General features: G+C 40.9%; 1 protein-coding gene across 5 annotated transcripts; it reads right to left on the bottom strand.

Moving 5' to 3' along the window:
- Window positions 1–216: 216 nt before the first annotated feature.
- mgmt (O-6-methylguanine-DNA methyltransferase) lies at window positions 217–19,792 on the bottom strand. 5 transcript variants are annotated; one of them, XM_040139398.1, is made up of 5 exons: window positions 19,706–19,783; window positions 16,884–17,032; window positions 7,944–8,104; window positions 3,400–3,539; window positions 217–409 (listed from the first exon to the last, which is right to left on the bottom strand). In XM_040139398.1, exons 1-5 carry the CDS (start codon window positions 19,712–19,714, stop codon window positions 281–283), a joined length of 588 nt encoding a protein of 195 aa, XP_039995332.1. In that variant the 5' UTR covers window positions 19,715–19,783; the 3' UTR covers window positions 217–280. The 5 variants fall into 5 exon arrangements, 4 of the variants coding, with proteins under 4 accessions (XP_039995332.1, XP_039995330.1, XP_039995329.1 ...); XM_040139396.1 differs by lacking the exon at window positions 217–409 and adding an exon at window positions 1,650–2,374 and having other exon boundaries at window positions 19,698–19,786; XM_040139395.1 differs by lacking the exon at window positions 217–409 and adding an exon at window positions 1,650–2,374.
- Between the last annotated feature and the right edge of the window lie 3,375 nt (window positions 19,793–23,167).

Below are 23,167 nucleotides of genomic sequence, written 5' to 3'. Positions count from 1 at the left end.
TATTTTTGTACATTCTAATTCTGCAACAACTCTGTATCACATTAACTATGCAGCATCTCTATTCTTAGATTTAAAAAAGGAGTATAAACTGAATATTTACAAGTAGCTCCAGTTGTTCCACAGTGTGTGCCAAGCACGCTAAACTTTATGGCCCTGTTTCGTGTTCTTAAAAAAAAAAAAAAAAGGAAAAAAAAAAAAAGATCCTGGCCTTGTGTGTGTGTGTGTGTGTGTGTGTGTGTGTGTGTGTACTGAATGAAGGACAGTTGGCCTCTGTCATGCTTTAGCCTTCCACTCTCTGCCTCTCATGGGTGAGCAGCCATTGTTTGAGATGGTCGCCCTTGCCGCTCATGTACGGCCCACTCCGTCCACTGCTAGAAATGACTCGGTGGCAGGGAATGAGGAGAGGAACCTGGCACACACAGACAGAGAGAGGAATTCTACTCTGAGGAAATAAACATGTGCAACTTTTGCAAATATTATGCAAGAACATTTTTACGTGCAAACAGAGATACTTTTAAAATGTTTACTTCTGCTTTTTCTTCAAAAGCAACAGTCATTTTCCGATTTATAAATTCACTAAGGAGGTTGCAAAAAGCAAGTATAAAAGTTCTAAACCTTAAGAATAATAATTCCATGATCTTTTGTTACCACAAAACTATGATGCCCAAGTACAAAAATAGTATTTGGAAAAAAAACAGATATACAGATTGGAGCTTTAAAAATCAACTGTTTCCTTTTTCTCTGGTTGACATGTATTGTCACAGCAAACCAAACAATTGGAGGTAGGTGTAGCAGATATGTATTATGTATGAAAGAATCTCAGATTTACCACGTAAACGGTGAGACTTAAAAGTAACCAACATGCAGAAAATGTGAATCTGCACTTTTTTTTGGCTTTTGTTTTTTGCTGTTTATGTTCATGCACTGCATGAAAACAAAGTGCCACACCACAAGTGTCTGGTTTGATCCTACACAAATCCACATTCAGGGTGATGGCTCAGTCTTTGGGTATAAATGTTTTTTACTCTTTAATAGTGTAAAGCAAAGAAGCAATCAAAAATTAATGGGCAAAAACACCAGCAGGATGAATATTCAATCGAGAGGGTGTCAACATTAAGATCTGATAACCCTGTGATCATTAAAAAGAGGAAGTCGGTGGAGCGTTTACTCTTGTTGCAGACGACTGCCAGGGGGGTCCCGAGTTCTTTGTAAACTAAATGGCTGGAGAAAGATTAAACAAGCAAGTCTAAAACACTTCGATCATTGTGAATTCAGAAAAAGGAGAGTGGCAATGGTTGGAGTGAATCACAGCAATTATTTCTTTTTAAATTTTCTTAATGTTGCCCTCATTTTGTTCTTCCTTCATTGTGACGATGTTTCTCCAATTTAACCGAGTTATTCTGACTCGATGGCTGCACCTCCAGCCCTTTATATAAAAAGTTGGGCATGCAGTGAATTTCAGTTCAAATCCATCATTAAACCCGCTCCCATATCAACAGCAATAAAACTTTCCGAGCCCCAGATTAACCTTGCAGAAAGAGAAATACTGCTAGAGTATTCAGATCAATACTGTTCCCCGGGTTTGGAGGGAGAGCAGGGTACCCTCAAGGCCTTCGGATCTGCCTCTTCACTTGGGGGGAAAAGAGCACTACGCCAGGCTTATCAATACTCAAATCCTGGTGAAGAAGAAGTGCCACAGAGAGGCAAGGATCGATTGAACACACTGAGCTTTTCACAGCTGAAGCCCGAGTGGAGCAGCGCTACTGACAAGTAATTGACACTGACAATCTGACTCTGGATCTGTATCAGGAGCTGAGGGCTCAGGCTCCCAGCCTCCCTGACGAAAGGAAAGAAATGTCTGTAAAACATGAGACTGAGAAGTATTATACAGCCATCCAGAAGCAATGCCATTGGCTAATATAATGTATAAAGTATGTGGAGAAACTAGTGCATAGTATTAAAAACACAAAGATGCTATTTCTATGTTTCATCTGAATTTATTTTTTTGTTATAAATTGCTGTCTGTCATTACAAATGATCTGCCTGCTTTAATCACAGAACAGTATCAGAGGAAAAACACAGTACTAAGATGAGGATGTACACAAGATATTTCACAGCACATATGAGGGAAAACATCTCACTGGCTGCATTTCTGTACAAGAAGTGTTCTCTGCCTCACAGAGCACACCGGTGGTGCCCACAGCACTACATGGGCAGAGCTAAACGGGCTTTGATCAAAGGGTTTGATCAAAAGAAGACACACCACTTGCCCTCTAGCCCTCCATTTTGTACACAGTGGATTCATGGGCAAAATGATGCGGGCCAGGTTTCCTACAAGAATCAGAGATTTGCAGTGAGCATCTACGGTGAAGACCTGAGAGAAAGGGAACAAAAGGTGCGGGCTTAAAATCGTGCTGTAGGTAGAGATGTACTTCTTAGCGGGGGTGTCTATTTCGCACATAAACAAACATACCTACAGTTTAGATTACATATACTGCATTGAGGAAGACTTTTTAACATCATTTTATTAGAAAAATCAAGTGGTGTACACATCTCGTCTTTTGTAGGTAGATCCTCTCTTCTACATAGTTTCACGTTTTAGGTATTTTCAGTATTAAGTAATGATTGGATCATATATGTTTAAATGTACATACAATATAGATTCCATATCTAATTATTAATTTGTTTCTGTACTTGTTTATTTACTTATTAATTCATTAACAAAAACCTTTGAGTCTATTGCAACTCTTGCGTGGTGTTTTCACATTTTCCAAATAACATTACAAATCCAAATTATAGGAATCTTTATTTAGAACTGCAACTGATGATTATTTTCATAATCAATTAATCTGCCGTTTATTTTCTTGATTAACTGTTAAGTCGATATAACATCACAAAATAGTGAAAAATACCCACCACAGTTTCTAAGTTCACAATTTCAAATGTCTTACTTTTTACGACCAACAGTCCAAAACCAAAGGATATTCTGTTTACATATAAAAACAGAGAAAAGCAGCAAATCCTCAAGTTTTAGAAGCTACATCCAGAGAGCCACTGGAGTTTTTGCCTAGAATAGTGAGTCAAACTACTGATTGGAAAAATAGCTGCTGATTAATTTTCAGCCAGCCAGTTTACTGCTGCAGCTCTATATTTAATACTGTAAGTGATGTCATGGTGTCTACAGTGCTACTTATCAAATTCCTTATTCATTACCCGTATAAAATTACTCAATGACTTTTGACCATAGGCAGCGTTACTGTTTGTCCGCTTGCCAACGCTAAACAGATTCAGATGCAGTAACCATTAAAATCAATAAAACTAAAACACAATGACTTTCCCTATCTAACTAAATAAAGTATGCCAGAGAGAAGCCTGTCAATCAATGTCATCCACACTCACCGGGTTCCTCCTCATGGCCCCTCCCACCGCACGCACCGCTCTGGGGTTTCCCGCCATCTCAGCGAGGCGTTTGTACGATACCGTCTCTCCAAACTTCACATCCTTCAGAAGTACGTGCAGCACACGGCTGGTGAACGCGTCTTCTCGACAAAGCAGAGGACAGGGGGGGAAGAGCGAGAGACAGAAGGAGAGAACAGAAAAAGCAAGAGTCCCTTCATTTAATCCATCAAGCTGAGACAGCTGACTGATGAGTTTAGTACAACGTGGACTCTACTCTTCTGAAATAAACTAGTGTTTGGACTTTAAATCAAAAGTTTCAGACATCATTCCATTTTCATCCACCTAGTAGTTTGTCCATTAGTCATGTCCATCCACGTGTGTGAGGTACAATGCTTCCTCAAAGGTGCTGTGTGTGACTCTCTTTTTTTCTTTACAATACCCATTAAGCAACCAAATACACTGAAGTCCCTCAATTTGACCTTAGAACTAGTATTAGCATGCTACAGAAGCTGATGTGAGAAAATTATTTCTATGGCAGAAAAATCTAGGTTATGCTTTGAAAGGTCACAGCTAAAATTAAAAAAGTTCGCTCCTTCATTTAAAAGGATTAAGAGAGGCCAAAAAGACTGCAAATCTGCTCCAGATTTTTAATAATAATAATTTGAATGTTGCACACCATTTGTGGCAGTGGGATGACTTTGAGGTTAATCAGACCAATTTGTCCTTTTAATTGCTTTCTATTCAGAGTAGATTCATTATATCATCTTCACTTAAATGGCGGAATTCTTCAAATCATCCGCAGCTTAACCGACTACATTAACGGCTTTGATTTCATTAGCACTTTAGCAGTAGCATTATCTTTTTTCTGGATTATCAGGCAGTGACTGAGAGGCATGTTTGTCTAGCTCTGATTGCCAGAGAAAAAGGGGAAAGTATTTGAAGCATCTCGAAACCTTGAGACGCTGATGCACTGAGCTTGTGTAGCAAGCGAACAACACTTTCTCTGCACAGAGAACAAGATGAGGAACAATAGTCTCGTTATCACGAGGGGGTGAAATTCTTCTAGTATATACATGTACTCAGTCATGAAAATTCAATTAGTGATCTCCCATTCTCTCTCATTTATATGGTCTAAGAGAGCACATGACAAGTGATCTATGAGAAATCCCTCCAAATTGGCATTGTGTGAAAACATGTCACACCCCTGTCTCTCTTCTACAGAGTGAACATCCTTTGCTCCCCAGGCTCCCTCGCTACCTTATAGTCACTCTCCGCTACACAAAGCCACGTGAACAAGGCAATTTGCCTAAACTGGGGGGAATAAGTGTAAAACCTAAAGGGGATACATTTGATTGATGCACACCCATGTGAGTTCTTTGTCTTGAACAAGGCCCGTAGGTACTGTTTAATAATTTTTCAGGTAATAATCACGCTGTCAACGAGATGACGGGCTCTTACGCAGACAGACTTAATGTTATGAGGAGATAAGATACACCCCTGAAATTTCTTTTATGCATTATTCTCCCTAATAAAGCTTGGATTTGGCCACATGATGTGAGTCGTACATATTGATATCACTTTGTCACTGGTGGGTAGATGACAACTTGCCCAGACTATGGCTATGACATATCCCTGTTGAAGCGAACGTTATTGACAAACAACCAAAATCAGTGTCACGCCAGCAGACACTGCTGAGCACTTCCGCCTACAAGCAGACCGAGCAACAAGCTACGGTTCTGTTTACACCTTTTACAAATCCCGAGCAGCCGTTTCTCCTGGAAGGTTTCACATCTCCAACAGTTCTGGACAAAAACAAGTGTCGGCGCTTTTATCTGCCGGTACAGAGGTTAAAGAACTTTGCCCTCATCAGTGTTAGTGACAGAGACTTCATGCGGGTCACTTGAGGTGACCAGCAATGATTTGGAGAGCAGTCCCCTAGCCCCATACTTCATAAAGAGCCTAATATGGTGTGTCTGGGGTCAGGACCCTCTTTAGATCAAGGTGCTGTGATGTCAATTGTTTAAATAAAAGTTGAGAGGAACCACTTACATGTTTACAGAGATCCCATAATTATGTCACAGGTCATTACCTGCCATGAGGCCACGATGATAGGGCCACTGCACAGGCAGAGATAGATTCAACCAGAGTAAAATCGAACAGATCTAGTGATTATGAAGTTATTGACACATATGATTGATTTGCTCATAATTTTGTATAAGACTGCAATTTGAAAGAAAAAAAACAAAACAAATTGAATTCCATCAGCCCTGCTGATGATAGATTTGGAGAGATGACTTTCAGCTGACAGTCAACTCATACATGGTTGTGAGAGTAAAAAGACAATAGTGGAAATGCAGCTACCTCATTATCCTTTGTGTCTAATGGGAGGGAAGACTTTGACTCCCAGTCAAAGTGTCTCTTGAGTCTTGAGGGATCCATACTTTTGAAGGCTGACGGGGTGCTGATGATTCTCTGATTATTCGATATTCTAAAAACGTTCATTTCCCTAATTCCTCTCCACATCACAGGGGCGAGTCCTGGTGAGTGTCTCATCTCGCCCTGCGCTGTGCACAGGGGGAGGTTCAGGCTCCTGCAGGAACACAGTCATTTGGGCTTTGAAGAGCGCCCTTCCCCCCCTTTGCCTTGCCCCCTCCCCGCACACTCCCTGTGCCGCTTACCGAGACTAAGATCTTCTCGTCTGTTACATATGGATGTATAATTAATGAGATAAGAATATGCATCGCTTTAAGAATCCACGATGGTGTCTGTGTTTTTCTGAGGGGGCGAATGGGAGCGCATGCACACACACACACAACCATACACGTGTTCACTGAGCACGACTCTTGCCATTCCTCTACCCCCGTCGACCAAACTTGCGTGTGATGTTGGGCATGACAATCAGTCAGACAGTATAGAAAACTGCACCTCGCGTCTCCTTTCATGTCACCTCTGTTGCTCAGGTATATCGTGACAGCTAATATGAAAAGTGGCTTGTTTTGTCAGAAACGTGTAAATAAACATGGCAACACTTCAAGTGAAGGTCACAACTCAATATTACATGACAAGTGCTGCAAGAGCGCTGACGCGTTCAGGTTCTCCCACAAGATAACTGAGCAAACAAAAGTTGGTTGTCACAGATTGTAATGACCTGATTAAACTTGTATTTTTTTTCCCAGGCAGGCAGCAGCTGCATGACTAGATCAAGTAGGAATTTGTACAGAAAAACTAATCCTTAATATTTGTGAATCAACAAGCAAAAAAAGAAAAAAAAAAAAAGAAACCCTCTATTTTCCTCCCTCAAAAGACAAATACTCTTGATGCTCACATTTAACATTTTTATACTGGCATGGCCTATGGTTCTGACTACTGAGAGCAATCCAAGCCTAAACCCTGTATTTACTGAGCCCCAAAACAACAGGCGAGGGAGAGAGGTGGAACACAGCACAATCACCTATTCAGATCAGGTACTAATGAAGAATTCCATCTATCCTGAAATTTAATTAAAACCCCAAAGACTTCAGATGAGATGCGATTTGAAAGAGCCTGGGGCTGGTACACAAGCACTTGGTGGCGAAGGGAATCACACTGAAAGTTGATATCGTAATTGGTCCTGATGTATTTCTGCATTGCCTTTGCGGGAGCGTGGGACTCATAGCTGTATACAGGGTCTCGATGGAGTACCTGCTCATTGAAAATGCCATCACTCAAGCACTGCAGATCTGCATGAAATTAGAGAGCAACTAAGGCCTGATTGCAGGGGAAGAGAGGCACAATTGTTAAATGCATATATTAGAGGGGTTTTTTTTCTGTGTAGGTGTGCCTCTGCCTCTAAATGAGCACTCCTGAAATTCTTTAAGTTAAAATGCTATGAACATCTCAGTGTGACAAAGAAATAGCCTGTAATTGCTTTGAAAACGGCATGAATGGGATAAGTTTGTGATTCCAAAAATTAGTTGTCATGCTGCAAGTACTGTGTGTTTCGTTGAAACAAAAAACTCCACCACGGATTATTAATTCCTCATTTCTGTCCTTAGCACCCTCAATCATTCACTCTGCAGTCACAACTACCAGTTGAAAGGACACTAATTGTCCATTTTTGGGGTGCTTTCATTTTACGTACCCTAGGTGACTGGTCAAGCCAACAATAAGCTCATTCAAACTTTACCACCATTCACATGTTCTCATTAAAAAAAAAAAAAAAAGGCTTCCTGTCTGAAAATGTCAAGAGTGGAATTCGATCAGTTTCAAAGAATGTGCCAAGAATCATGGAAAAGCTTGCCAAGACTAACACGCGTGGTAAGAGCTGCCACAGATTACTGAACCAAGTTACAGCTCTGTGTTCTGTTCTCTCCCCTTCGCTCACCCACTCACTTGCTTTTCTTCTGCTCTCGCTCCTTCTCTCCCTCACTCTCTCTCTCTCTCTCTCAGCCATAAAATACTTCATTATAACACAGTGAGCCAGTGAGTGTAAGTGATGTAACTGACAATTAAGAGTGAAAGCCTGATCCCAGTCATGGCTCTGCAAATATTTATCCATGACAGACCTCCTTGCAGGGCGGGGTGGTGAAAGGCAGGGAGCGGGAGACTCCCAGTGGTCTGCGGCTCACTGAAGTACGCCTGGAGCCATTCGACGCAGCGCTGCAACTCGGGGCTCGTTTCTGCCGGGCTATCGTTGACCACACAGCTCAGGGGGGCCTCGCTGCTCCTGTGAGGCATATATGGCAGGATGGGGAGGTGAGGTGGGGATCAGAGGAGCCATCATAATACCCAAGTCTTGGATGAATAGTGCTAAAATATGTCACAAGAGTGTAATAACATGCCACGGGGGACACCGATGCACGATGACATAATTTGCTGAGTGAAACAAAAGTTGTTAATCAAGACGTGTTTAAAATCTAAAGTTACACACGTTGACGTTGCTCCGCTGTCACTCAGTGGCGACAAATATCAGAGCTGTGAAAGATGGAAAGAAGCTCAAGAAAATATAAAGACAGTAATCCCAACATTTGTTGCAGCAGATTTATATTTCTATGAAGTTCAGCATGATAGAGTAAGAAAGAAAACTTTGTCGGGTCATAAGGACCGGCGCTAACACATTATTTCAAACAACTTTAAGGAAGCAGAACCAGTTTCTGGGGGGGAAAAAAAGAGAGTTTTCAAAAGTTTTGCAGCTTAAATGGAAAAAAAGTTAAGAGCACAGCGTTAACAACAGTTTCAACTATGCTTGTGTCTAGTTTATAGTTCATGACAAGAATAAATGGATTTTTTGGCCAAAGCAGCGCTGGCCAGCAAAGCACTGCACTTGGACGTGCATCTTAGCATGAGTAGATGCTTGGAGGAATTTGCCGATGGTTGAGTTGGCATCACTTAACAGCTGAATTTCTCTCCGCTGCTGACCACCCCCCAGGTCAATGCAAGCAGACTGACCCATATTTGACACTTAAAGACCCTACTGGGAAGGTCCTCTCTTAGCATGTGCATTACTGCAAAGTGGACCTCAAGCTGTGTTGTGGATCTAAAGCAGGCCGCCAATTCCATTAACTGGTGTACAGGACTTATAAATAAATAATATCACCATTTAAGTGCCCCTTTTTTAAAATTGGCTTATCCTGTACGGTATTAATAATAGACATTTACTTTGTTAAACACACAGACCGTCTCTCTCCTGCCCACCGTAACAACATGGCCCTAAAGTGTTTTTACACTTCTGCAGGTCACAGTTTGAGCAACGTTTTATATTGGACATGTGAAGCTGAGGTTTACTGGAGTGTTATGACTGAGCAGGTCAGTTTTCAGAGAACCGCTCTGCCTGTTAGTTTGTGGCTGTGCGATGGAATCCCCCGGGTGCCGTTTAACAGTGGGTGTAAATACAGTAAAAGGTGTAAATACTCTCATTTCTAAATAAACCACACAGCAGTTTATAGTTGAGTGGTGAAAACTCGGAAACCCACTGGCGGGTCCTGCGCTGAGACCCACTCAAACAATGGCCATGGCTCATGGCAATCTCTGTCGGCATGGGTGAGTGCCCAGCCAGCCCCTACTTGTCATTGTCTCTCCTTTCTATCCCTCCCCTTCCCTTGCTCCCCCAGCTCTCCCTCCTCATTTCCCCCTCACTATTTCTCTACCCTTGCACTCCAGCTCTTTTGGCTCCACACCACCTTCACCCCAACACACACCCACCATCCCCCCACCCTCTTTCTCTCAGCAAGGATCTTCAGGCCACTGTTCCCTCTCTACATCGCCCCAACCCCTCCGCCCCCAACGTGCCTCCTCCTCCCACCATCTCCTCTTCTACCCCTCCGCACCCCTCCTTCTCTCTGAGAGGATGTTCCAGCCGCTGCACACTGACAGCTCGGGGATATTGTGTGTGGAAATGTTCCTGTTGGACCCGCAGGCCCTTACAATCTACCGGACAAAGGCTAGAGCACCTTTGCTTAAGGCTTGGCACCTTTGACCTCCAGCTCACACTTCAGACTTGTCACCATGGCTAATTTTCCTCTCCCCTCAGCCCTCTGATATGGATGCGCCTGCTTTAAAGGTGTTTTGAGTGATACAACATTGACAGTAGTAAAAGTTAATGCAATGCAGTACATGTTATGGCTGGTAAACAACACCAAAATAAATAAATAAAAGTGGAACAACATCAGGCGAGCTGAAGTCTGTCACCTCTAGGTGCGATGGGGGATGTTTTTAAAGAGCATGTGGGCAGTGGAGATGTAGCTCCCGCGCTGGCAACATTTCCAGTCGCTTCAGGCTTCAGTGAATCACAAATCAAGCTGCATCATATGATCTTTACAGAGTCCAGACTGGCAGATTATAAACTGTGCCCTTCAAATGAGAGATTAGAGATGTGGAATAAATGTGGGGCTAATTACAAATAAACTCTCAAAGGAGGAGCAATCTTTATATTGTCTTAAAGTAGCTACCATCGCCAGTATAAAAACTAATAATTATAATTAGCAGTGATTATAAACAGTATTTCAATAACTTTGTTTAACAAGTGTGTTTAAGTTTGAATAAACAATTCAAATTTGGTTAAAGCAAAATTGTTATTTATTATCTTTTGACTAGTTAAATTCATACTTTTGTCACTGTCCTTTAGGCGTTTACTATTTCATCACAGGTAAGGAAATAAGAGACTAATTCCCAACTAGCCAGGACCTGCTGCACTAAAAAGAATATTTCCCTTGATAGAAGATTGTGATTTGAGAAAATTTCTAATATTGTGCTCCTGTCACAATCAATTTCCAATTACCATAAATCATTGCTGCATAAAGTGGGAGTCATTTGCAGTCCTACCTATTTTCCAACTCTAATATAAGGAATGAATTGAGCATTTATATAATGTTGGAGGTTGATTCATTCAACCTGGAAGAAACAATCAAAGCAGACAAAGGAAAAAAAAAAAAAGAACAGCTGACATCAAATTTGTCAATTTCCTTTGGCATATTCTGTATCTCTAGTAGCACAAGACTTCAGTGAGACTTTTTCTATCAGCTGCAGACGTAAGAATGAAACAGGTTAACCACAGGATCTAATTGAAAGGAATCTGGCGAAGGGTGTAATGGTATATTGCACAAAAAGGGGGAAAAACTCAGAACTCATGCCTCCATCCTGTGAAGCGTGATGGCGCTCATCCTGACTCGATCGGCTGTCACTTTTGACACAGCCTGCCAGAGTTCTCCTTCACCGATCATGGGTAACATGGCGGGTCAGAGGATGAAATAGAAAAGGCCAAGAGCAGTCCAATATTTTCCTCAGCCTTATAGCTCCAGATACTTAACTCACAGACGTCAAAGACTCAAGAGAGCATGAAAAAAGCCTAAAATGACTGTCTAAAAAGGGAAAAAAATACAGCATGTCTCTATGAATGTCAAGATCCTGATGGTTGTCTGAGCCAAAGGCTGTGATACAATTGTAAGCCACTTGCTCAATGCAGCTCGTTCAACCATTTGAAGATCATTCAGATGCCTATCTAGCTACTGCAGCACTAAATTTGAGAGCTTTTGGAGTGGTAAGCTGTAAGGGATGCTTCTTCTTCTGTTGTGGGGCTCACTTTTTGTGCTCCACTGTTTCAAAATAAAAACAACTGGGCCGGATAAACTGCTCTCTAGATATCCAACAACTCTTATTAGCGAATGTCCACCAAAGAGGCCGCAACACTCAATCCAATACATAAAGGTGGTGGTAGAATACTGCAGAGTAGGCAACAAAGCACACAACAATTAGGTCTTCTCCCAACTGGCTAGCCACAGGAGTCAGTGAAGGCATGTATTACCAGAGCCTTAACTCTTACTCCATTATGTAGTGTATCCACACCCCGACGCAGCAATGTTTATCTACAACAGACTACTGAGCAGTTTCAAATAGCGTTTTTAGCCTCTATTCTCAAGTGCCACAGTAAGAGATTCCAATTACCCGAATGGTAAGGAGCCTGTGAGGGAGGCATAAAGTACATTAGGGATCCCCTGTAACTGCAGGGACCTTTTAGAGCCTCAACTGAAGAGGGCCGAGAGACTGGGGGGACAGTGACCCTGCATGGATAGCCTCTGTCAAAATTTGACCACGTCAAGCACAAAGGCATTATGGGAATCCAGTGTCACCAAGTCCTAATTACTGTCTGTGTTCAGAGCAAATTACTGCCTTGTTCCTCTGATTAGCGAGGAGGCTAATCTTCACCTGTGTACGCCAGCACTGCTGAGGGCCCTTGAGTGTTAGCGCTTCGTCTTCTGTAATTTATTTTTAAATCAGTGCCCGTTCCCAGGAGTTTTGAGTGTTTTGTTGTGAACCGCTTACCATGATCCCCACCACCACCCCCTCACCCCTAAATCCTTGACTAAATCCTTGTTTGGTGCCGCAGGAAGATAAGCAAGAACAACACTTGGGCATAATTGACTCGTACTCCTCTCCAAGATGTCAGAGCAGAATCATCTCTCTGCATATTGCGTTAGTATGTCACACACTGTACACTTCTGCATGTTGCAGATATAGAATCCAATCAAGTTCTAAAACAAACTAGCACAGCCCTCGTGCTGGAAAAACTTCCCGGTCAACAACAGGGGGGGGAAAAAAAAAAAATAACAACAACAACTGCGGGAACTGCTTTTGGCTTCATCTCTACAGTGAGAGGTTACAGTCTCGCTCGGCTCCCGTCCTCACCCTGGAGGGTCTGCTTTAGAAACCACAACATTTGCAGATTTTCATCTGAGTGAATGTCAGTGTCTCGTCTACACGGGCAGTTTACAGGTAGTGTGTTACACAGGTGTTGGTTTACACAGGAAATGGCACATGCAGCCTGATTGGGACAGTCCCAAGAGACGGAGGCATAAACATAGAGCACAGATGGGTCCAAGGGCCAGTGGGAGCAGCACCTTAATGAATACGCAGCTGAGTACTACACTTCACAACATGCAAAACAATATTCTAAGGCCGCAGTAAAAAATAGCACGAAAATCATCTGAATATCATTACACAATGAATTATTCATAACATTTCTAAAGGGACTACGTCAAAACGTCTCCCCCCTGCTTTATTGATGATTTCATTGAATATCTCAGCAGATCACTGTTTGTATGACAAAGCATTTTAGTTACAAATGTAAGCAGTTCCTTTAGCACTCAGTTGTGTCTATGTATCTGACAAAATAATAATTTAAACTGATTAAAATTATATGTTAGACTAAATACAACAGACCCAGAGAGAGAAAGAGAAAGAGAGAGAGACGGAAAGGAAGAGGGAGAGGAAGTATAGTGGAAGTTGTTTCTATCTTTGCCGGTGTGTGAGCACATCGTGTAAACAGACCCAAAACGGGGAACACATTTACCATACTGCTATTCAGTGTGAACCAGGACATTGATTCACAGCACTGCGCGAGTGTGAGAAAAACGATAAATGCATCACCTCAGATATTTCACACTAGCGTTGGTAGTGTGTAAAAGCTGTTGTGACAGCTTGGGTATTAGGGCTAGATAGATAGAAAATGTCTGGCTGCTTATGAATGCCAATGTGACTGGGGTGACATGTTTGACACAAAAACACTCCACCTTAGAACAATTAGGCTGTTCTCAGGCCCCATCCAGTGTTGTCAGCGATAATGGAAAGCTGTGAGGATAACTGGTGATAAATAGACTTTAACACCCTCCTCTTTAAGAGCAGTGCAGTCCTGCAGTCCTCTCATATGCTTAACTAATCATGACCATGGCTAGCAAATTCATACAAAAGACTAATTACTGTTGTACTTCACTTTAGTCTCAAAGGCCACTTATATAAGGACTTGGGGGTTCTCTTGCCTCGCTTCTCCTCTTGATGGGTATTTTTTTACAAGTAGCCCTCATGCTAGACAAAAGCGTTTAAAAATTGGTGATTGCTTTCATCCGCTTTAATTACATTCAGAAATGGCATTTCTGCCACATAATAAACCCCTATTGTTTCAGAATTATCTGGCTTGGGGAGTAAAATCTACAATATTTGACGATGCTCCCGAGCTAAATGGCCTCTTGAAATTGAAATATGCTGCCGAAATACAAAATAAAAAGCCAGCCTTTGCTGCTGATATACTGGAAGCTCCTTGGCTTTCTGCAAAATGCTATTATTATGCATATCCAGGTAGAAAGTTAATTAACCCAAAGCTTAAGCTAATTATGGTAGCAGAATGCTATCAACCAAACGCTTTCAGTCAGACAGCTGTCCAGAATTTCATTTGCTAATCATTTGTCTTTTGCCGGAGCATATGGTACATTTCCCCGCTATCACAGCAACAACAAACAGATGAAAATCATTAACTAAAAACAATGTGCAATGTGAAAAATCAGACACAGATTTATAAGGCTTTGTGTCAGGGAAAAAAAGGCGGATTTATGGCCTGGGAAATATAATGATAATTTTTGGTTTTAGCCACTTAGGATTTAAGGCAGATCATGTGACCCAAGTGTGCTGGGAATTCAGATGCACAAATATATTGTTTATATCTATATGCAAATGAGACAGAATGTTTATCCGTGTAAAATTAATTACAATTTTCTATAGGAGCATATGCAAAGAGCCTGTTCTTAACAATTTTTAGCTTCTAGCACATTTTGTGCCTGTTTTTTTTTCCCCAACACAATATTTTTATGTTGTTAAAAGTAGAAATCCCTCAGCTCAGAATTAAATCAATTATTTTCCAAGAAATGCTTCATGCATTATTTTTTTTTTCTTTTCATAAAAACACATCACACTGGCTGTTAAAGAGTGATTGATATCAGCATTACCTTGCGACATTATCAGGCAATAAAGGCTACTCAGGTTCTAATGCAACATGTCATACACAGGCTCCTGTAGTACATTTCTATTGAGGACCTCACAAGCTAAATTGCTTTTTTCCTGCTCCCCCACATCTCAGCCAGCTTGACAGACAAATTGATCAAAGCATTGTAAAATAATATGCTCACAAAATGTCTCGGGGCAGGAGTCCAGCCCTTTTTTCATTTTTCACCCTAATAAAAAAGTGCTCTATGATTTCCTCTGTATTATGTGTCTGTGCTCTGTGTGAAAGAGGCAAGAAGCATCATATTTCAGATAATAGTAATCTCCTGTAAACAAAATGCGTATCATTTTTCTGTGAACGCTGAGGCCATGCTAAAAACTAAAGGGGGGGAAAGCTGGTTAACAGGGAGGCTGGTGCGCAGGGCCCCAACAGGGGTTGTTGAGATGTAATGAATTTGTTCATCTGATGGTGCCTTCAGGGCTGTCGTTAGACTGGCAGAGGAGGTTGATTTCAGGAAATGTTCCTAAGATCAGTTAGGAAGCAAAAGGGGCTTGAGACGTTTCTATTAGAAAGAGCTGACGGTCATGGTGTGTAAGCAATACTTCAAGGGCGTTTATGTAGCTATAATGGCATTTATCAATAACTATCTATCAATGCCACAAATGCTTTTGTTGCTGCTTTGGCTGTTCAACACCAACCAATAGTGAATTCTGGAACACAAACACGGTTATATAAGCCTTCAAAGCTTTGACTCGCTCACACATATCTACTGTAGGTCTACCTTTATGTTATGCATGGACATTATCTATCTCCCTTACCCAAAATATGCTCTTAGAGATCATTTATCACACTGACTTCCTAAGCCTGTACCACACCACATCCAAAGCTGGAAAGAGCCTTGTTTAGTATGTCATAAATAAATCAATGGAAATGGCTGATCTGAACTATTACTGCTACAGGCAGGCTTTTGTGAGATCTACATGTAAAGCCGGTTGCAAAGATAAGCCTATATTTTGTCACTTTATCTCGCCTCCCTTAATGCCTGTTTACATTGCGCTACTCCATACATCTGAGGTGGCTCTAGTTCCCCTGTTCTACGACAATAACATCATATTCAACTGGTCACGATAAAATCTAAACATTTGGTTTAGTAATTTCTTGCTCACACCTTTGAGAACATACAGACCGCGACGTGATCGAGGCTTCATTTATGACCGATGTAGCAAATGATATTAAACTGAGAAATGATCTAGTGATGCGAATCATTTAATTCATTTGCATATTCCTACTGAACCTGAACACACAAATTAAACCCTGTTCACAAAGAGACGGAGAAAGGTGCTTGCGGATGGTTACAGGACATCTTCCATAATCAAAATTCCATATTATTAATTTTCTCACTTCAACTCATTAACAACAAGTGGAATGTTTTTACTGCTTGATGAATTTTAGGAAATGGCAGACAGTCGAGAAGGAAACACATGTTGAGGTATAATATACAAGGTCATTAATGGGTTTCCATAAATTAGAATTTGAACATACATTTTCAAAAAGATAACCTCCTATCTGGGTGCATTTGAAAATGGTTTAATTTCCCAAACCATTCAAGTTTATCAAATGCGAATCTGCGATACATGGATATTTAATTTCAATCTAATCAAAACTAATCTGAGATGTAGGATGCGGACCTGTAAAAATAAGGAATAAGTACTTATTAATGCTGAGTTTAATCAGTTTCAATCGCTCCAGTAAGACTGTCAACATTCTAACAATTTTGAGCGATGGGTAGGGCATGAAATGCAATCTCATATTACATTTCTGAGTGTCGGTTGACACTCAAAACTACTGCATTCAACTTGGAGGGAAACATAAATAAACAGCAGCGAACAGTCCATGCTCCCCATGGCCTTTGCTGACCCTACAGACATCAGCTCTAATCAACTCCCTTGTGAGTAATAAACAAGTTATTTTTCTGAAATTTCAAATAAACTGCGGGAAGAATCACAACCACATGCCATCAGAAATCTAATTTCAAGCCCAACTGTATTCTAGTGCCCCTCATATTTCTAGTGCCTGCTCATATTTGCCCAACTTTCTCCAGGATATTTCTTGTGGGATCTACAAAAATGCCCTGCTTCCAATGAGGAATGGTGGCACTCCATCACAGGAGTGGATTCTGTCTGCCTGTAAATTTCACACCTTTGTTTATCACGTCACCAGCCCGGCTGTTGTACAGTACCTTTCAGCAGGTGCGACATCCATTAGGATCTGGATGGTGTGCACACCATTCTCACATCCACTGAGTTGGATCGTCCCCAGGGGGCTCAGCAATGAGATGGTCTTCTGAGTGCACTGGCTCTCCCTCTGCTTCTTCATCTTGCTGCCCTGCTAAGGAAGCACAAATTACACTGCGTTCATTGACATATTCATATGGCAACTTTCACAATTTCCCACACACATTTGCATTGAATGATCTATTGAAAACCTAGCGGGCCACCAACGGATGATGGCTTACATATTTGAACACCTAGCCTCCAAACAATGTCATGATGTGACTTGATCCCTACATTACTATCCAATATTTCATTTGTGCATGGAAAAGAATACGCCTATCTAACCAATAAATCGCCCATTTTTTCCCTTCTTTCTGTTCTATATATCACATAAATGAGAAAAACAATGCAGTCTGTTCCCTTGTCTGGTGGGGGATTCCCAAGATAGCTCGACATTATTTTCAATCCGTCATTTTTGGTTGATGGCCGGGATGTTTTTCTAGCATTAAATTTGTTCCTTAGGGTGCAACTCCAATGGGATTCTGGTTTCCAGCCCTTAACAACAGCAAAAACGTGCAGCTTTTCTGACGACTGAGATGGATACTGGCAATAACCAGACAGCAGTTCCTTTTTTATTTTTACTTTGAGGGAAGGAGAGATGATTGACTATGTTATATGTGAGTTTTTGAGAGATGGGGGTTATAATAAATAAAGGTCACATTGATTGTAAGAGTTTCAACCAAGGAAACCTTTCCTTCCTGGAACCTTGATCTGAAAACTGTCTAAAAGTACAAATACAACATTTTTTTTTTTTTTTTTTTTACAACTTTTAATAGTGATTGTAATCAACATTTATTAATTTTTAACACGTATATTAATTGAGACATATGCAGAGCCACAACATTATTAATAATCTGATCATTGTTTGTCAATTAATCATTTAATCCTTTACTAGAATAAAATATCCTAAAATAGTGAAAAATGTCGAAGTTTCCAAGACTCCAAGGTGAACTTTTTAAATACATGGTTATGTCCGACCAACAAAACATATTCAATTTACAATGATAAAAAACAGAGAAAAGGAGCAAATCACTGACATTTGACAAAATGTAACCAGAGAATGACAGAAGTTTTTTCTTACAAAAGTGACTCAAATGAATAATCACTTGACCAAACTGACTGACTGACTATTTGTTGTGGCTCTAGTACATGTACAGACTAAGCACCTTCTGGTGGAGAATTTTTCTCTCCAATAATGACATTTTATATCTAAAGGATTTTTTCACCAGTAGGTCCTGTGGTTATCAACAAAACAAACACTTCAGAATGGACTTTGGCAATAAAAAATGTACTCTAAACTTTTAACAGTCATTAAATGCGGTACTGTATAAAAATTACTTCATCAAGCAACAAAAAACAAACTACAGCTGAAACAATTATTCAATGAATCGCAACAGGCGACTATTCTGATTATCAATTAATCATTTTACTTATTTTTTGAGGAAAAATACTAAACATACCCTTGTTCCAGCTTCACAAATATGAGGATTTGCTATCTCTTTGTCTCACGTGATAGTAAACGATATTATTGTGGACTGTTAGTCAGACCAAAATAAATATATAAATTAATTAATAAATAAATTTTAAAAAAGCAATATGAAGATGTCACCTTGAGCAATATATATCACGCTTATCTTTTATATAACAATTGATTATTAAAATATCATTAGTTGCAGGAAACAATAAATAAATGCTCAATGTAGCATATACTTTTAATTTAAGAATAGATATACTGTATTTATTTTTACATTAAACAAAGGTTACTTGATAAAAAAAAAAGTAGTCATGCATTTACAATATTTCATTTAGACTTTCAGCCCCCCCCCAACACACACACACACCCCCACACACCACCTCTTCTCACACACACACACAGCACCACATCTGTCATGGTATGCGATCACAAATGCGTCTGCTTCAACTTTCTTGTTTCTAGTCTTGCAGCTTTCTCACTGTATTCATCGGGGGTTTGCCTGAACTGACAATAAAGGCGAGAAATTTCTGAGCCAAACAATGGTACAGTGCACTTTGGATAAGCGCTGAGCACACTGCCTGCCATTTAGCAAGCTGGTAATAGACTCATAGATAGAATAATGGACTTTGGCAATAATGGTCTCGGCTAATAGTCTACACTGATTAAAAATAATGCCATCACGTTTGCTTTGTGTCGTTTTTCGGTGCAGTAGACTAGTCTAAGTGGGCACTTGACTGTCTGGATGTTTACCTAGCTCTTCACGGTCGGGAACAACAAACAGTAAGCAGCGTGTGCTGTTAAAAAAAAAAAAAAAAAAAAAAAAAACACTGGCAGCATCCTCATGCATCCTCAATCATCTGACTCGTTTCTCATTAGACTAGCTCCTGGTCAAACCTGCGTGCTTAATTGTGTAGAAAGCGTCGTGTAACCGCGCAGGTGTGAAAAAGCAACATGTGTCCTTTTTGTGCTCTTTTAAAGGAAGTTCATGCCGAAACGCGGACAAACGCGGCAAACAGCGTGTAAGTGGAAAAAAAATAGTTATGCTAGTTCAAATTAATCTTTAATAGTAAGTGTGCACTTAAAATTACGAAAAGATAAGCAGGGACTCGTATCTGAAGGCCCACGCTAACTTCCTAAAGAGATGGCATCCGTTATTTTAAGATTATGCGGATAGTTTTTAGACTGAAGATTACGACCAGCTTTGTTAAAGGACGTCTAGCACCGCGAATTAGCCCCCGTAGCTTACAATTAAACCTTTTGCATCCGTATGGTTCCCGCGCGGTGCCAGCCCGTCTCCCTTCAGCAAAACAAACGTGACAGAAGGTCTCTTCCTGTTTCCCCACACAAGCGTGGTCGAGCCGGCCAATTGCAAGAGGGGAAAGTCCGCTCTCGCCCTGCAATTGGTCGGCATAAAGTCTCCGCTCCTCCCCCCTGCCAGGGACAGACACAGAAGGCTTGTCTAATAGGTCTCAAATCGGGATTTGGGGTCCTTCAGGGGGTCCCCAGTACACAGAAGTCTAGTAATGGTAGTGATTTAGATATTTGATTTACTTGATATTTTTACAGCAGGAAAAAAAAAAAAGAAAAAAAATTGTGATGATGCATATTTTGAGCGTTAATTTCCACTTATAGCTGAGACGTTTATCCAATTCTGGATCTCCGGTGGCGGCTTCTCGGCAAGAACTTTTGGGTCCCGGGCATTATGTTTGTGGGTAAAATAACACCTATGCGACTCTTAACGTCTCATGTATTGCCAGCTAATGAACTCGGCGTGTCATTACGAACGACACACGAGGCAGTACACAATCCTTGTATTTAGAGTTGTACGCAGTTTAAAGGAGAGGGAGCTGCCGTATGTCACCTCGGGCTGTCACGGATTTAGCAGAAGCAAATATTTCAGTCATCACGATCAAGTGCGTGGCATCGGTCAGGTATTGTTCGAAAGTGTGTGTTGTCCTCCGCAGCTTTATTTATTTAGTTATTTATTTTATTTATTTTCTCCGTCGTGCCTCCAGCTCTCTGCATGCCTCCGTTTGGAATGTGTAGGCTGGCGTGGGCCCGTGGCCCACACCCCGTCTCAGCGGTGAGGGTGGGAGCGGGGGAGAAAACGCCACCCCTGCAGAGACCATTTTGAAATCTGTGAGGATTTCCGTGCCATCTGGACCCGCTGCCAGTCTGCCCCAGATAGTAAGGGTTGGCAACGGTACCCGACGGTGCAATATGGCTCTCTCTTTAATGAACTACTAACTGTCCCCCGTTTTAATTGATGTGACATTTGAGCCATTTATCTCTGACATTTCAATGAAGGATGATTCTCAGCCTTGCCATTTACTTTTTTGTGCTATTTTCTAAGAGTCATTTGCATTTTTCTGCTCTAAACCTGCTTTTTGTCTCTCATTAGCTAATTAGAGAGCAACATGCACGATTAATAAAAATGAACATAACCTAGTTTGATATAGGCTTGATGAGGGATAATCAGAAAATCACTGTTTTCTTAATATTCATCAAAAATGATGTGACGGGCTACCGGTGGTAGAAGGTGACTTCGGTAGAGCCTTGTAACCTCTACCCACATACCAACATGTAACCTACAGTGTGGGACAACTTATGTTCGCAGCATGGGGAGAATCAAGCTCAATTAATCAGCATATGATTGCAGTAAGCAGCCCCCTCTGCTGGATCTTCTGAGCCATACTGTTTGAAATCATTTTAATGCTGCATTCAGTGGCCAGACAATTATCATATGTGGCAGTCACACTGGATGTTTCTGTGTTTGCTTTATTGCGTTTACGGAACAAAAAAAAACAAAAACAAAAAAATGCCTCAAATGTGCAATTTTGAAATTTATTTAAAGACAGCTTTTGCTTTTTGTTATGCTATTTTTAGTGGATATTAATTTTAATTACTGCTGGCACATCAAGGCTGTTTTGCACATTTTACATTTTGTTTGTACAGTCATATATATTTATTCTGATGAGTGCAAATAATTTATGTTAATAACAGGAAATGCTTTAGTCATGCTGTGTTGAAATAAACAGCCTGAAGTGCGTGTGAATGACATAACAACTTGGTATAGTAAAGGTTCCAGACTCAATTGTTTTCCATAATGACACATATTTTCAATCTTTTTAAGATATCCTTTAAAAACAGGGCTCCAATGATGACGACTGTTCCTTTGATTGTGAGCGGCACCATTGCCAAGGTGTGGTGCCCTGTCTGTGTTGGCAGCCGAGCTGATATCTTTTGTTTGAGACTCAAAGAGCTCCTTTTCCTGTTCAGTTTCCCCCATAATTTTTGTTTGTGTAAGGTGTTGATAGACTTATACGTTGCACAGCTTCCTTTTAGTGTACAGCACCAGATGTTTGTGAGAATAACAACCCGACCTTTTTGTCATAATGACAGAAATTGTTTATTAGCAGTTTTGTCCATCCGGTAATGCATGATTGTCACAGCTCAGTCATACACTGCCTGTCTGTGTGTCTTGCTTGCTTTTCCTGTGTTTGCAATCTCACTCTCATGTTGGCGTGGGAGGAGTTGAAGTCATTTATGATATCAGATATTCTCTCGGAGAGCAGGAAAGTCCTGACAGACTGAACAACCACCATCCTCTCACACAGTGGTGTGTGTGAGTGTGCATTTTAATCAGGAAAAATGGCTCTGTGGGCCTCACATTGCACGTTGAGGAGGTCTGGGTGTTCTCATTGTGTATCTACCCTGTGTGTAGTAGATGTTATGTCTGTTCCTCTGAATCAAACCGTGAAGCAGGCATGAAAAAAGCAACCTGTTATTTTGTTCTTTTTACTTTGACACTTTGTTATTCCACTCCTCTCAAAAGAATTAGCCTCATCATCATATAAGCAATGCCGCGACCACAAAGACATGACAAAATTTCTCTGTACCCTCTAGTGCCCACTTATTTAGTGCGCCTCTGTGCCTCTGTCCCTCTGTCCCTCCGTCTCTGATATGATGTGGCTTCTCTATTTTACTGTTGACATAGTGCTATGAATGTCTGAGCACTTTGCAAATGAAGAGGCTTGAACTCCTGACAGGCAATGTCGCCAGCACCATGACACACTGGCCCGCACATGCTGTGCGGCATAATGATGACATTAGGATCCAGTGATAATATCAGGACGCACTTCAGATAAATGACTGATAAACCAGGGGTTGTGCCTCTCGTATTACACGCTTGACAGAGCAGCTAATCAGTGTCCAAGTGACTGCTATTACATAAATCATGAGCTCGACTTTGATGCATATTCGATCGGTGTTCCCTATTCATCACGTCATCTGGGGGAGACTCTCTGGATGACTGGCTGCCAGGCCAACAGACATTTTAAGAGCACATTATGTTTTCATTAGAATTTGATATGATCCATTCCAGTGTTGATTTGATTTTGCGTGCTCGGGTCATTTGATAGGAAACTACCAAGGAGAGGGAGTGTATTGTTACACTGTGTAAGCTGTTTGAGGTGTCATTTCCCTCTCACTAGCCACATTTACAGCGAAGATGCTTGTTGATAAACAGCATTGTTTCTTCATATGATCATTTGATTTTATCGAAATTCTCAAAATTGTTTTTTTTAATTTTTATTTAATTACTTATTATTCAGTCCGTAGTCTTGGTCGATTCAGTTTTCAGCAATAAGGAGCTGAGCAGTGCATTACTGTTTTATTTAGCAATAAAATCAAATCCAGCCAAAGAAGAAGTTGGAA

This window comes from Xiphias gladius, chromosome 11 (assembly GCF_016859285.1).
Source record: "Xiphias gladius isolate SHS-SW01 ecotype Sanya breed wild chromosome 11, ASM1685928v1, whole genome shotgun sequence".
NCBI lineage: Eukaryota > Metazoa > Chordata > Actinopteri > Istiophoriformes > Xiphiidae > Xiphias > Xiphias gladius.
Note: the sequence above shows the minus strand (reverse complement) of the source record. Positions and strands in the feature narration are given on the sequence as shown.